Genomic DNA, 16077 nt, shown 5'->3' on the forward strand with positions numbered 1-16077 from the left:
CTAATTGAGTATGTTTATGATGAATGGCATATGACTACAAAGATCAAATCAACCTACTCAAAGCGATGCTGTTGATGACTCCAAAGATACGAGCATATGCTAATGATGACTCCAAAGGTTTTCAAGGGAAAAATGCTTGAGAATTTTTAATAATTTATTGTTAGATATTGATGATCATCATTGGGATAATCTAATATTCTTAGAAATCTCTTTAGATTAGCAACTTCTCTTAATAGCTTAGCTATTATATCTTGTAATATATTTATTCTAAGGATTAAATCCTTGTAGATTGTGAAGATAGAAACAATAGGGATTTTTGCCCAAAATCCTTATCTGAAAGACTATCTTCTAATTAGTCAGTAAAGGTACGCTATAATCTAAAAAGTTAGGATTTTTAGGATTAATTACCATCACTATCTGAGAATTAAAGGGACACTATTTAGATGATGATGGATGAAAAATGCTTCATCTGCCCCAACAATCAAGCTTGTTCTGAAACAACAAATGAGATGAAAACACCATTTATGATCGATCAAATGTGTGGAAGGGAGAAGAAGTAGAAAAAAGTAATAACGAAAGATAATTTCCTTTTCAGAGGGCTTCTTTGACCTTGGGATAGGACAAGGGCCGATTGTTTGACTCGAGAGGGAGTCACTAAGAAAACTCTTTAAGACCCTTGGGATAGATGGAGTTTTTCTTCGGAGAGGCTCAGCGCCTTGGATTAGTAGCACAATCAGCATCCAAAGGAAAAACTACTATCGATTTGCTTCGTCCCTATCCAAGGAATACGTATGTAGCCTCGGAAATTAAAATCGTGAGGGATTCCCTCATTCGAAACTACCATGAAGGCGTTAGGAGAAGTCCCGGCGCATGGGAGGAGAGAAGCTATTGGAATTCCTCACACCAGTCGGATTGGAAATGCCCAGGCTGTGGGTATAAGAATTTTGGGAGTCGTAATCTATGTCGGAAGTGCCCGGTGCCTTGTAAGGAAGGGACAAGAGGTATGATTCTCAAAGGAATTAAGGATGAAATGAACAAAAATAACGAATCTTTCAGTGGCCCACCGGAGGTCAGTATTCCGCTGGAACAGGTGGAAGAGCGCAAATTGGCCCTCAGAAAATGTTTGGTGGGGTCCATGGGAAACAGCTCCTGACCCTGTATGAGGTATGGTCACGGGCAAAAAGCTTCTGGCATATACCTCAGCTAGCAAAACCGTTTCACATCGGCTCATCGTTAATTCTCTTTAATTTTGATTCGGAAGTACAAGCAAAAGGGATTCTTAGTAGAGGAAATGGCGCCCTTGGAGGTTTTCTTGTTTTGCTACAGACTTGGAGTCCAAAGCTTAACACTGGGACAAAAGCTAAATGGATTAGATTTTATGATATCTCGCTACACACTTGGACCCCCTCAACAATTGAGGCCTTGGGGAAACACTTTGGGCAAGTGATTGAGGTCCAGCTGACGGGGAATCATGACCATTGTTTGGCTTTTACCTCAGCTAAAGTTCTTACCTCAGACTAGAAATACCAGATTCCATTTATCAACCTTAAGGTAGGAACAAGAACCTTCCTGATAAGTACTAAGGCGGTAGACGAAGAGGTGACTGTCAATGAAAAACAACACTTAGGAAACTTTCGCAGAGAAGAGGAAATCATTGTCCCCTGAGAGGAGGAAGATGAACACAGCACCGGAAAACAATTGCCAAAGGAAAAACTAATCCGTGATACTAAAGGAAAAGTATTTCCTGAAAAAGAAAATGAAGATGAAAAAGAGCCGTTGAACCAAGCTCTTGAATTTGAATTGTGTAGGGTATCCCTGATCGAACCATAGGTCTCAGGGAATCGAAAGTCGAGCCCTAAAAGAAAAGGAGGAAAACCGGATCCAAAGGACAATCAGAGATCATTAATAGTTAGGACATGTGGCATTCAAAGGAAGCTCAATAGAAATCAAATAAGTATAAGTAAGTATACACAACCGCCAGGAATGTTGATGGGCTCAAGGAAATGTAAAGATAGCTACAAAAGGGATTTAGGAGAACATAATAGGGTCAGACAAGTGCCTTAACCTAAGGAAGCATGTCACTTCAGTGCAGAAGCTAAAAAGTTGCCGTAATGGAGAAGCTTTCTTCTCTCTGTTATCATAAAGCGACCATCCAATTTTGAGTCCAAAACTGATTATTGGGATCAAAACAAACGGGGACTATGGGGTTGGGACACAGTTAACAAAATGTGATACCCCAATAAAACATGATTGGAAAAAATCGAGTTTAATACTGCATTGGCTCAAAAAACATAATAAAAAACTATTCATTCAATACTGCATGGGTAAAAAAAACACATAATAAAAGAACGTCTAGATAAATGCAAACATGAAAAAACATGGTTAGGCCCTATTCGTTTTAGATTGTGACAACCCATTGTGAGCCCCAGATCGATCATTGGACTCAAAATTAGTGGTCACAATCTAAAATGAAATGGATGTGAACTCAATCCCGAAGGAAATAATTATTATTTCAAACAATCGACACTTCGGGCTACTAAAGGAAGTCTTTCCCTCTTTAAAAGGAAGTTACAGGGCAGCTTAACAAGGGCCGAGAAGAGGGGAAAAAGTTTGTATCAGAAATACGAAAGATAATGGAAAATCTCAATGAGCCTAGTGACGTCTCTACATCATGTGAAGGAAATTGGGAGGACTGAAAAGGTAAAAGGAAGGTAGGATGGGAAGATCAGGTCGATGACCGTAAAACAAGTATCTAAGGTCAAGAAGTTAAGGACTTATGAAGGTTCTCCAACTCCAAAAGAGAGAGAGAGAGAGAGAGAGAGAGAGAGAGAGAGAGAGAGAGAGAGAGAGAGAGATGGAAATCCTAAAGCAAGAGTGGAAAGAGTTCAAAAACTCGGCTAGAGAGAATGGAGAAGAATTTTTCCGTCTAACAGGAAAGAGAGATGTTAAGAAAGGTTGTATTCCAGTTTATAAAGTCCCGCATTTTCAAAAGGCTTTAGAAGAAGAAAAGAAGGAAAGGAGAATGCGATGGGAGTCTGAGCAGAAGGAAAAAAGGGGGAGGCTAGGAGCCATCAAACTGAGGAGGACATTATGACTGCTGAGGAAATTTTGGCTATTGGCAATGTCTTTGGAACTGGAGTTGACGAGTAATCAGAAGAGGAAAAGAGGAGGCTCTTGGAAGAGGAGGCTAAAGTTCAGAGCAAGGAAGAGGAAGTTAGTAAATTTCAGGGTGGGGTCAAGGGAGACCCTTTTGATCCCATCAATTTAAAAGTCTATTCCCCCTTTGCAATAGTTTTTTTTGTTTAGGGGTCTTTTTGTGCCGTTTTTCAATCATTTGCCATGTTTGGATGGCTGGAATTGCCTTTAGTTGTAAAGTTAGGCTTTGGAAGATCGGTCTTTAGGTGTTTAGGGTTGGAGGGTTCTAGGTATTTTGGATTTTTTGGAATTTCGGGTGGAAGAATTAGTGATTGCTAGTTTCTTAAAGTAACAAGTGTGTAGAAGGAGAGGATTGTAGAAGGTGGATGATTGATGGTGCGCGGTAGTATTCTGTTCTAGTTTGGAATTTTGAGGTTAAGAAGTTGTTCTCTTTGGCGGGATGCCTCTATGCTTTCCATCACAATGGTCCATTCAGTGAACTCCATTGCTTTCTAGGTAGATCAATTGAAAGAGGCCATGTTGCCTTGAGAGACCATGGTCTTTCGCTCTGTGAGGCATTGTTTCCTAGAAGCATTTTAAGTTATTATTTGGAATCTGAGATTAAGAAGTAGTCTTATTAAGCAGGAGGCCTTTATGTATTTTCTTCACAACAGTCCAGTCGGTGAGCTTCAATATATTTCAAGTGGGGAGAATCAATCGATAGGGACCCATAATGGCTTGAGAGACCACAGTCGGCATTGTTTTCTTGGAAGCCTTTTTTAGCTGTTTGTTGTGTTGGAGGTCTAGTACTCCAAGAAAAGGAGTGAATTGGTTGATGTTAGAAGTTGTTGGTTGTGAAGATTAGTGAAGAGGGGAGTTAAAGTGGGCATGATCCTGATTGATGCAATGCTGAATTTTTCTGCTTATCTGCTATCTTTTATCTTCATGGTTCAGAAGTATGCTTCTGGCCATGCTTTATTGATACTATGTAATGCTAGATGGGACCTCTGGTCCCCAATGTACCTGTCACAGTATCAATGAAAATTTCTGTCAATTTTCAAAACAAAAATTCCTTTTCAACAAAAAAATTGAAAAATTAATAAGATTACACGAAAACAACATAAATAAATTTCATCACAATAAAAAAATTCTCAAGAAGAGGATGCACTGGAAGTTGACAAAATTTAGCAATAAACAAACATCAATGCTGTAAATCTAATATTGGAAAGGCTTCTAGAACTGGTTACAAGATTTAGGAATGGAATAAACATTCACTATTCATGAACTCGCCAAATTAATCACCCCAAAATTTAGGAAAAAATACTAATTTGTTGGGATTTGCTAGGCAATTTTGCATAAAACCATTTCGCGGCTCACTTTCGAAGGAGAGAAGAGCCACCTCAGATGAACTAAATGAATTAGAAAAAATCTGCTAAATGATAATCCAAATTGTTAATAATAAAAAACAGCCACCCTTAGAATGATACAGTAAAACATCTTAAGAAAACTCATGCCATAATTTACAATTTAAAGGGAGGGTAAATTTGTAATAACAAATATAATAATAAAAAATAACAGCACATGACGGCAATTGGTTTCAGGGACGTTTTGAATTCCTAACTCTTTAGATAATATGTGATTTTGAATGACTAATTGGCATATAAATCTCTCAACGTACGTTTTTGCCTCTCCCAATATATAAACAAAAACAAAAACAGACTCGATTGAAAGTTTGAAACCAAGCACTTCTCCCTCACTTTCTTAAAACCAAAGACAATAAAGTAATAAGCTAACCACTAGACGGTTCCTTTTCCTATTACTTTATCTAGAAAACATGCAAATAATACACAAAACACAGTGTCCTATTCTAACTGCAACTTCTATTCTTCTAACCCATTTAACCACAACTCCTAACTAACTGCACATTGATCAGTTTATCTAACAACCAGCCTTCTAAAAACAATAGGTCCTATAGTTTAAATTAGTCGGCCGACCCTTCCTACGCTGTGTACCAGTCGACGATGACTCTAGCAAACCTAATTTGAAATTGAACATGGACTATCTAGCTGATAAGGGATATTGCCAATCCATGGGGCCCAATAGATGAATGGGTTGCATCAACTAAAGCTGTGGCCCACATATATAGATGCTATCCCGAACAAAATATCCATCAAAAGCATGATGCAATTGCTCCTGAAATTAATTTGCATACAGGGATGTTTGGATACGTGGATTTTATAATCTTGGATTTCCTCATAATCATAGATTGGTAGATGGGAGACGTGAGAACAAGGAGACCATGCATCGTTTTTTGATTTCTCGCCCTTCTTTCCGTCACCAAGAGAGTAGAAGATCATCCCATGTTTCCAGGTTTTATAAATCTCAGGATGGGGGAGAGATTTCTAAAACTTGGATTTCTTACTTAAAATCCAAGATTCTAAAGAGAAGCGAAACGCATCCAGGATTGTGAGGAATTCCAAGATTCTAAAATCCAAGTACCCAAATGGCCCCTAAAAGGGTTGCTAAGTAATAACAACTTGGGGGTCCTTTTTCATAGTGGCTACCCATCAAAAGAAAACAGTCAGATCCAAAAGAGTATCAAAAATTGGTGACAACCAAATGAACGGTTGGATCTTATAAATGTACCCAGATCTTCTTTCCATATTAAAGAACATCTTCTTTTTCTTTCTGATAGGCTAGATCAAAGGGCATTTAGGCGTTGAAGCAGATAGGAGTAGACTATAACAGGGAAAGGATCTTTGAACTTCACACGAGAATCTCCCACAAATTAGCCTCATTCATATGCTTCTTTGAATTTGTTACATATAAAGTAATTCTCACATTTTTTAAGCATGGTCATCTGCACATATTCCACTACACGACATGCATAAAACTCTAAAATGTGGGCCAGGCATGATTTGCCCCTTGCAACAACCCTATACATTAATCTACTGCCCAATGCTTTATGTGACCAAAAACAGACATCATAAGAACTGTTTAGCAAGGGTTGAATACAGAATATACAAATAAGATTCCCTTGCACTGACAATCAAGAATTATAGGTAGGTCATCATAGTGATTCGACGGTCAGGATTCGCCAATGTTGCTTTACTTTGTCCCTAACTTTTGACCTGTTCTTCAATGATGATCTAACGGTGATCAATCAACGAGGCACGATCCAATCACAGCCATATCTAGATCAGATGACAGTGTATTGCACGCAGAACATATAGTCAGTGCTTAACTTATATATTTAGCCATTCAACCCTCTTAATGAACTATCGAATTACTACTACCATTGATTAAATTGAATTAAACTTGTTCTTTTATCTTGATTGTCATTTTCTCTATGAATCTTTACTTAATTTGTTGTTCAAACAAGCGTCGGACCAAACAAAAAACGCTGCAGTAAGTGACTTGACAAGGCATGTGTCGCGTTGTCTGAGTAGATTCCACGTAACCATCATGGTTAATTTTTATTTATCAAAATTTAAGCCCTCTAATCTCATGCCTCCTACCTAAACATGGACCTGGAATGTAGAGGGAACTACTCTGCTTTTATATTGACCTCAATATTTTACACCCATGTATGATTCATTGTAAGGGCCATATAGTGGCATCACATCAGATAAATATTGTTTCTTTTTCATGTCAAAGTCAACCGTCCAACATTCAATATGCATTGCCCTGGTAGGTGCAATTGCAATCCATGAAAGAGAGAGAGAGAGAGAGAGAGAGAGAGAGGTTTGTCTACTATTTTATTTAATGAAATTTCTTTATATAGATACAAATTACCCTGTATCATAAAAGGTTTGGAACTTTAATATCATACTTTTTGTCTTTATAGAGAGAGAGAGAAGGGTATCTTTCTACTATTTCCTTGATATAATGTCTTCATAAGATGCAGAGTTACCCACAAAATATTTCAGGACCTCTAGGTGCTTTGGATCTATATTTTTGTTGGGGAGACAATTTTATCTCTATATATATAGTAAAAAGAGCAATTTCCTCATAAGATACAAATTACCCAGAGTCTTTTAAATTAATATCATACTTTCTCTTTAGAGAGAGAGAGAGAGAGAGAGAGAGAGAGAGAGATGTCAATGTCTACCATTTCCTTGATGTAATGTTTTCATAAGATGCAGAGGTACACACAAAATTTTCAAGACTAAGGTGATTTGGGGTTATATTTTTGTTTTGTTCTCTGACGGGGTTAGAAGAAAGAGACAATTTGCTCTCTCTATAAATAGTAAAGATTGTGACAAGAAACCTAGGGAGGTTCAAGGGAGGAAGGAGGATAACATTGATCATCTCTTTTTCAACTGAGAAGAATGGTAGCCTTTGAAACTAGGAGCATTCTATTTTCTTCCAAATTTAACACCCAATTCACTCTTAACTTTCTTCTGTGATCAGGTTCTCTGCAGAGATGAAAAGTCCAAAGCTGTCCAACAAGCAAAGCTTGGAGGATCTAGAGCTGCTCTGTTTGTCTATGGTCATATGTCTCATCTTATGATCAAATCAGCATCCTATCTATATTATGATAAACTGACAGTGATATCTAATGTAGTTTCAGATATGTGCCTTACATGTTTACGTTACCCCTAACTTGGGTTTATTTTGATTGATTAATGCAGCTATGGAGGGTCTGGAAAATATGGCATTTGTCTCAGTTGCTGTTAGCTTAGTGACATACTTCAATGGCTACATGAATTTTGGCCTAACCAAATCAGCCACCACACTAACAAACTTTATGGGGACTGCATTTCTATTGCCACTCTTTGGAGGGTTCCTCTCTGACACCTATGTGTCAAGATTCAAGACATGTGTCCTCTTCGGATGCATCGAATTGGGGGTGAGTTTGGCTATCCGAGGGGCTAAAACGTATTAATGTATCTAATAGAAATCTTTTACTTAATCACACTAGGAATTGGATAGCCATGCTACTTGTAAAATTCTGTCTGTCCCAGCATGTTTGGGTGTCTCCTAAAAGAAAGGCAGAACAGTTGCTTCTCTCAGTATTTTTTTTCCACCTCAAGAAGAGAATGGGATGAAAACACCTCCATTAAATTTTCATCCTATCTTTGAATTGGGCAAGAAGTATTGTGCGTGCATTCCTTAAGAACCCATTTGAATGCTTGCTGCCAAAATTGGTCCTTATTTGCAAATGAGATTAGGGCCCGTTTGGATACCTCATATATTGTATTTGGATTTGGAATTGAGTTTTGAATACAAAATGAATAGATCCAGCAGCTCATATTGAGGGAGAGAGAGGGGGAAGGGGGTACTTCCTATTGGAAGGGAGAGGTTGAGGAGCAAAGAGGGTGAAGGAAACTGCCAGATCTGTGGATTTCCAATTTCTTACTTGCACAGCTTAGTTGGAAATCTGATTTTTTTCACTGTCAGCTGCTGAATTGGAAATCCAAGAATTTGATCGGATCCAAATTACAATGCAAAAAGGGCTGCAAATGTGAGAAATCCAAATCAAAATCTTCTCTGCATCCAAACGGGCCCTTATATTAATTTAATCTTTAGAGACATGATATTTTTTTAGCACTTTCATCCCCTTCCGTTTGTGTTTTCTTGGAAATGACTGCATTTCCACTCTCTGTTTGACTTCTGCTGAAGGTGAAGTCATTTTCAACTGGGGACACAAAAAAGTGGATGGAAATGCTGGAAAAGGGGGTGGATTTTAAGGCCTCTCTGGAAATTATATCATTTCTAAATCTATTGGATATAATTAAAGATAATAGGATTTCACTGCTAAAACTATTAAAGATATTATTTGCAAATGGTCATATATAACTTCAAAATCATTTGCATATAAGTTTATAGGCAAATTAACTTAGGGTTTTGTTAATCGTTTAGGTGCATTGGAAATGTAAATTTACACATGGTGTGATAAAAAAGACTCAAAACATATGTAAAACTCTCAAACCTTCTGTAAATTTATTGTAAATTTACGTTTCCAATGCACCTTAATGAGTGCTCATTAACAAAACCCATTAACTTATATGCAAATTATTTTCAGAGGTATATCCTCTGGTCATTGAATCACTTTTATATCAATAATATTTGTAATTTTTTCGGATAAAATACAAGTTTTTTTATTAGTTCATAACACAATTCTTAATTCTAACATTAAGCTCAGTTGATTGAACTAAAGTTATTAAATATTCACATGGGGGTGCACATTTTTTTTTGCTAGGGGTACCTTTTGCTAACTCTTCAAGCTCACTTCCACACCCTACGACCCAGGCCTTGCAAAGGCCTAAATATAAACAACACTAATCATTGTGATGTTGCTACTGTCGGCCAATCCGCGATCCTCTACTCGGGCTTGTACTTGGTTGCACTGGGAACGAGTGGCGTCAAAGCGGGTCTGCCATCCCTTGGGGCTGACCAATTTGACGAAAGGGATCCCAAGGAGGCCGCCCTTCTTTCAAGCTTCTTCAATTGGTTCATCTTTAGTCTTACCATTGGAGCCGCAGTAGGTGTGACATTTGTGGTGTGGATCAGTGACAACATAGGATGGGAATGGGGTTTCACTGTGTGTAGCATCGCCCTCTTCTTCGCCATTGTATTTGTATGCATGGGCAACTCTTTTTATCGGCACAATGTCCCGAAAGGAAGCCCAATCCTTCGAATCTTACAGGTACATGTACCTTTGATATATGTGTGTCTAATTATGTTATTTTAATTTAATCTTATTCGCAAACCCAACATTAAGGCCATTTCTAAAACTATTATAACCATTATTTGCAAATAATCATATTTAACTTCAAAATCATTTGCATATAAGATTAGGCGGAATGAAATTATAGTTCGACCTCCTTCTCCAGCATATCTGTCCTCTCTTTTTTGTCTTTCAGTAAATAAGACTACATTTTTACCTCCTTTGGTTTCTATTTTCCTGAAAATAGTCATTTTTCAGTAAAGATTTTGTTTCTTTCGACGTAAAATTGGTGTAAGAAAACTTTACGCCCATTTCCACTTAAAAATGGAGGTAAATTTTTTTTCACGCTCAATTTACATTGAAAGAAATGGGCCGTAAAAGAAAAAAAGGGAAATGATTTCAGCGCTACCATGTTTTGATAATGATGCCAAAGCATCTTAACGTTTAGTATTTAAAGTGCTATCAGAAGAATATTACAATTATCAAAAAGCTCTCACAAGCCTTTAAATACTAAACGACAAGATTCATCATGCATCTTTATCAAAACATGGTAGCGCTAAAATCATTACCCTAAAAAATGGGCGTAAAATTTGTTTTATGCACTTTTTAGGTTGAAAGAAATGGGGCCTAAAATTAAAAATGGGTTTAAAAAAAATTTTACGTTGCAAAGAGGTCCTGAAATAGCTAAGATATATAAAGTACAGAAAATTCTCTCTTTCAGGTGTTTGTGGCTGCTGCTATGAACTGGAGGCTTCCAACACCGGACATGACAGAAGAATTAAATGAGTTGCATGACAAGGAAGCAGGAGTAGAGACTGAAATGATTCAGAGAACTAATCAGTTTAGGTAAGAGTTTTGGTCAAGTAAATTAGTTTTTCAGTGAAAATGATTTGATACCCTTTGTTTTGGTACCTTCCCTTCCACTTTCTTTCTATCTTTGATTCTTTCCATTGCATGTTATGGTTGACGATAATGAGTTGTATGAGAAAATGAAAGAATTTAAATTAAAGTGTGGAAGGTACCAAATAAAGCGTACAAATATCACCCCTACAATGAGAAGAGGAATACTATCCAAATTTTGTTGTTTTGATAATTGTAGTCTCAGGTCTCAACTCACCCTCACCCAATTATACACTTTTCTGAGAAGGGATTTGCTAGGCAATTTTGCAGAAAGCCATTTCACGGATGACTTTTGCAGGAGAGAACAGCCACCTAAGATGCGTTAAATGAATAGGACAAAATCTGCTGAAAAGTGAGCCTGCCTGACTGTTCTCCCCTGCAAAAGTCAGATGCAAAATGGAATTGCCTAGCAAATCCCCAATGAGAGGGCCTGCCTAACTGTACTACCGTGCATGACTCACCTCGTATGTTGGTACCCCTTGATGCTGAAAACATGTCTACACAATGAGAGGGAGAATCCACATATATAGCCCATAAATCTTTTCTCCCTTTTTGATGTGGGATCTTACAATCCACCTCCCTTGGGGTTCAATGTCCTCGCTTGCAGCCCCCTCGGGTCCACCTCTCTTGAGGTCCATCATCCTCACTAGCACACCGTACTGCGGGAGGTCTGGCTTTGATACCATTATGTCACGCATTGACCCCACTGTTAACTATTGTCTGGTTCTAGGTCTTCTACCCTCCCTTGTTTTGTTTTTCAACAGCACTACCATGCCCGACCCACCTCGCAAGGGCCCGCCCCCTTGGGGATGCTAAAAATGAGTCTACACAGGGAAAATGAGTATACACATATATAGCCCAAAAACAAATTGGGGGAATAGGAGACCCAGAATCAGACAATATTTACACAGTGGGGTCGGGGCGTGACATAATGGTATCAGAGCTGGACTTCCCGCAGTATGTTGTGCCAGTGAGAATGCTAGGCCCCAGAGGGGTGTGATAGCAAGAATGTTGGGCCCTAAGGAGGTGGATTATGAGATCCCACATCGGAAAGGGAGAGAAAGCTTGTAGACTATATACACGGATTATCCCTCTCCCTGTGTAGACGTATTTTAGGGCAGGCTCTTGAGGGGTGGGTCGAGCATGGTAGTGCTGGTGGAAAACAAAACTGGAGAGAGTAAGAGACCCATAATAGGACAATATTTACACAGTGGGGTCTGGGCATGACAGATTTAACCTCTGTCATGACTCGTGGCTAAGGGCGTCATCAGAATTACCCGAATTAAAAGACAGATTTTTTTAATCTCAGCCATTCACGGAAAAGTAAATGGGGATGATTTTGGGCGATGTACTTAGTATTGGCATGACATTTTTCATAATAGGACAAATTACCTTATTTAACACTTTTTTAATCAGCTGTCAAAAGCAAGATCAATTCTCAAAAAGCTCTCAACAGCCGATTAGATCAATGTAAACAAAGGTCATTCGTCCCCTTATCAAAACATGTTCGGTCAAATATGAATAGTATCAGATGAAGTATTAATGATTAAAATAATACCTACTCTAACAGCTTGAGCTTTTGGAGTAATTGGTAGTTTCACATTGTTGTTCAGTGCAATTGCCTCACCCCAGGTCCTGGTTTCAAGATCCCAATAACTCATTGGTACTAAAAATTCATGCGTATGCCCCTCACCCAAAAAAAAAAAAAAAAAAAATGAAGGGCTACACATGAGTAGTATTGTGTACATGATTAAATAACACCGACTCTAATAGTTTAAAGCTTTTGGAGTAATTAGATTTTTCAGAGTCTCATATATGATATACTGGGTGTAAACATTAACATCCTAACAAAGAGGAATGCTAAACGTAACTTAGGGCGCCCCCATTGGCTACATGTCACCATCGTGCATTTAGGATGTCTGCAAGTTCAGAGTATTACATGCACTCTGGTGACTTGCAGCCAATGAGGGCGCCCTTTCAGCTCATTTTTGGAAGGGCACCCTTGAGTTTAGCATACCTCCCTTACCAAGTACACTACATTTAAATCCTTCAAACCCTCCAGGTTCTTGGATAAAGCAGCAATTGCGAAGAGTGCACAGGATGTGACCTCACACACAACAGGACCATGGCACATGTGCACAGTGACACAAGTGGAAGAGACGAAGATCCTACTCCGCATGTTGCCCATCATCCTCAGCACAGTCTTCATGAACACATGCCTCGCCCAACTCCAAACCTTCTCAGTCCAACAAGGTGTCACCATGGACACAAGACTCTTCGGTTTCCACGTGCCTGCCCCATCACTCCCTGTGATTCCCCTCCTAATCATGTCCATCCTAATCCCTATCTATGATCGCGTCTTTGTCCCACTAGCTCGAAAACTCACCGGAATCCCCTCTGGAATCCGAACCCTTCAACGGATTGGTGTCGGTCTTGTACTCTCCATGATCTCCATGGCAATCGCCGGAGTCATGGAGACACGCCGAAAGTCAGTGGCAATCAAACACCATATGGTAGACTCCCCAGACCCTTTACCAATGAGTTTCTTTTGGTTAGGATTTCAGTATGCAGTGTTTGGGGCAGCTGACATGTTTACACTGGTGGGTCTACTTGAATTTTTCTATGAAGAGAGTTCAGTGGGTATGAAGTCTTTAGGGACAGCCATTTCATGGTGTAGCTTGGCTTTTGGCTACTATGGGAGCTCAATTGTGGTAGAGGTGGTCAATAAGGTGAGTGGGGGTTGGTTGGCTAACAACAATTTGAATAGGGACAAATTGAATTACTTCTATTGGCTTTTGGCAGGGTTGAGTGTGGTGAATTTTGGGGTTTACGTGTTTTGTGCCTCTTGGTATAGGTATAAGAAGGTAGAGGTTAAGCAATTAGCTTATGAGGGTGAGGTGGGAGATGTAAAGGAGGTGAATGTTAATGGATGATGAGGGGTTGAATGTATTGTGTTTTGGTATTAAAATGAAGTTGTCTATCTGTAATTTCTTTATTTTAGTTCTTTTTATTTTTTTTCCCTTTTGTTGTCTTTTGAATGCATTGGCAAGAACAAATTGTGTAAGGGTGTAGTTTGCATTGGAAAATGACAATGGAACATTGAGTGACAAGATTAAAATCCAATTAACCTAAATAGTCAGGTCGATCTTAGAAGATTAGCATATTTTTTTACATTCCAAGCTAAGAACCGAAGTCATGATTTTTTTTGCAAGTCAAGTTGAAACGTTTCCCTTGGATTTTTGTTAAAATATAGATTTTTATTAATTCATAATGAATTACAAAGAGTCCTAATGAGTGTTTATATAGAACACTCAAATGGGTTAAAGATAGAGATTATTGTAACATGGAAAGTGACATAAATAAAAATCCTACATACTAAATTTAGCTAATTGCTAAGCTACCACAATTACTTCGTTGCCTAGCCTAAACAATTTCTAAATCAACCTCAATCAATCTAAGATTTGATTTTATTCTTTGATATGCCCCCTCAAACGTATGTGGATTGAAAAATCGACATACGTTTGATAACAATACAATTCCCAATAAGAAAATAGAATTCTCCACAAGAAAATGGAATCCTTTGATTTGAAGTGTGCTGCCAAAGTTTGATGACGAATATCCCTGATGTTGTTTCCGAACGAATACTTATTGCCGAAGAAGACTCCACTTTGATGTGCCACCAAGAGATGAATCATAATAAATTATAGCCTCAATGGGCTCGACAAGACTCAAGCCTTGATGAGTGAGTAGGAATAGGTCACTATGGATCATTGCCCCAGTGGGCAAGAATGCATGTGCCCCAACGGGCAAGACATCGTGGATTGGCTTTCATTACTGATCCTCATGGAATTGAAAACTACTCTCTCAGGCATGCACTTAAAAACAAATGAAGCACCTCAACTGAAAGGAGCGAATATTCCAGGCACACACCTCAAATGAGGTACCTCAACCAAAATATACCAACGAAGGAAACAAAAATTGAGAGAAAGAGAAGAGATAAAGGAATGGTGAGAAGCGGTAATTAGCGGATAGAAATGTAATGGCAATTGTCAACCATCTTGGAAAAGGGGCAACGATATTAGAACATGGACAAAGCATTTTTTAAGGAGTTCAAATATCAAAAATATAGGAGGGAGATATTCCTATTAAGATTTATGTAGGGACTTGTGGATCAGTAAAGAAAAATTAAGGTTTCACAAGGGAGAATCAGATAGTGTAAGGGGGTGCCATTATAATTTTTGGGATTGGAAAGTTATTCTTCTTTCAAGACAAAGACAGAGAAACGTGTGATGAAGAGAATATGATGGGCTGCAATTCCCACCCCTTTTCACACGGATGAAAGGAGCATTGGGAGAATATTTCAGTATCCACACCATTTTGTTTCCCTACTTGACCTCGATGAGAGGCCTTGGCTGAAGTGGAATAAAGGGCACGTCTCTTTCACAGGCCACCAAGTGTGCGTTTGCATATAGATGGGTTTGCAGTACTTTCCAAAGCCTTTTGCTTGGACAGAACTAGTAATTATGATGTTAGAAAAGTAGTAAATAATCCGGATAAATAAATACTATGATTCTTAAGACTGTTGGAAATAATAGAGATCAGAATATTACAATTCTTAAAAATTTTCGAACTGATGATTTTAAGAGGGACTGATCTATGGCTTAATCGAACCCAAATATAAGAAGGTTAGGCCCAACTTGGTTACTCGGACCCAAAAGTGGTTACTCGAATCCAAGTTGGTTACTCGGCCCCAAAGTAGTGCAACACGGACCCAAAACTTGTATACTGATAAATGTCTCATAGTTGAAAAGAAACTTGGAAAAAACAGTTTGCACTTTTCATAAATTCCAGACTTTAAAAGAAAGTTGGGAAAAACAGCTTGCACTTATCTTTTTGATGCAAAACCCTTTATGGAAATCAGATTGTTGATGTTGGAGGAAGGAAGGCTGAGTCATGCTACATGGCCATAATTGTTAGAAATTTTACAAGTTTAAAAGTCAAAAGGTTACTTTTTACTTTTGTGGTTTAAAATTTAGAGGGAAGATTCAAAATTGAAAGATCCCTCTTTTCTTTTCTTTTTTAAAAGGTGTCTATTGTGGTTTATGGGGACTTGAACCCAAGACCTAGGGTTGTGTGGAGTGGTTCTCAACTCTAATGCAAAAACATTTAATTAGTCCCACATTTGAACGTTTGAGAGTGTTTCACATATATATAAGAGGTGGAGTGAGAGGAAAGGCTTGAGCCTTTCAGGGGGCATTGGAATTTGTTGGGTTCCCCGTTTTATATGAACACAAGTTTGCAAGACAAACAATTAATAGTGCCTATTTGGAGTAGCTTGTGGGTTTGGACTTTCAGCCAACAACTCCAAA

The 16077-nt window shown here is 38.4% G+C and overlaps 2 protein-coding genes across 2 annotated transcripts in view; both read left to right on the forward strand.

Annotated features, from left to right (window-relative positions):
• LOC143875440 (uncharacterized) overlaps nt 1-4777 on the forward strand; it is a 236315-nt gene extending 231538 nt beyond the window's left edge. The window contains exon 20 of the mRNA XM_077376989.1: nt 43-4777. Within this exon, the coding sequence (XP_077233104.1) occupies nt 43-140 (98 nt within the window). The 3' untranslated portion in view covers nt 141-4777. The remainder of the gene's footprint in view (nt 1-42) is intronic.
• A 32-nt stretch (nt 4778-4809) lies between these two features.
• On the forward strand, nt 4810-13756 carry LOC143875442 (protein NRT1/ PTR FAMILY 4.5-like). The gene is made up of 6 exons (XM_077376990.1): nt 4810-7469; nt 7549-7627; nt 7770-7987; nt 9341-9787; nt 10530-10654; nt 12771-13756. The coding sequence occupies exons 1-6, from the start codon at nt 7467-7469 to the stop codon at nt 13639-13641; spliced, it is 1743 nt and encodes a 580-aa protein (XP_077233105.1). The 5' UTR covers nt 4810-7466; the 3' UTR covers nt 13642-13756.
• Nucleotides 13757-16077: the final 2321 nt, after the last annotated feature.

The sequence above is a fragment of the Tasmannia lanceolata genome, unplaced genomic scaffold (assembly GCF_043159265.1).
Source record: "Tasmannia lanceolata isolate RefF3 unplaced genomic scaffold, GAP_Taslan_0.1 ptg000004l, whole genome shotgun sequence".
NCBI classification, from domain to species: Eukaryota; Viridiplantae; Streptophyta; class Magnoliopsida; order Canellales; family Winteraceae; genus Tasmannia; species Tasmannia lanceolata.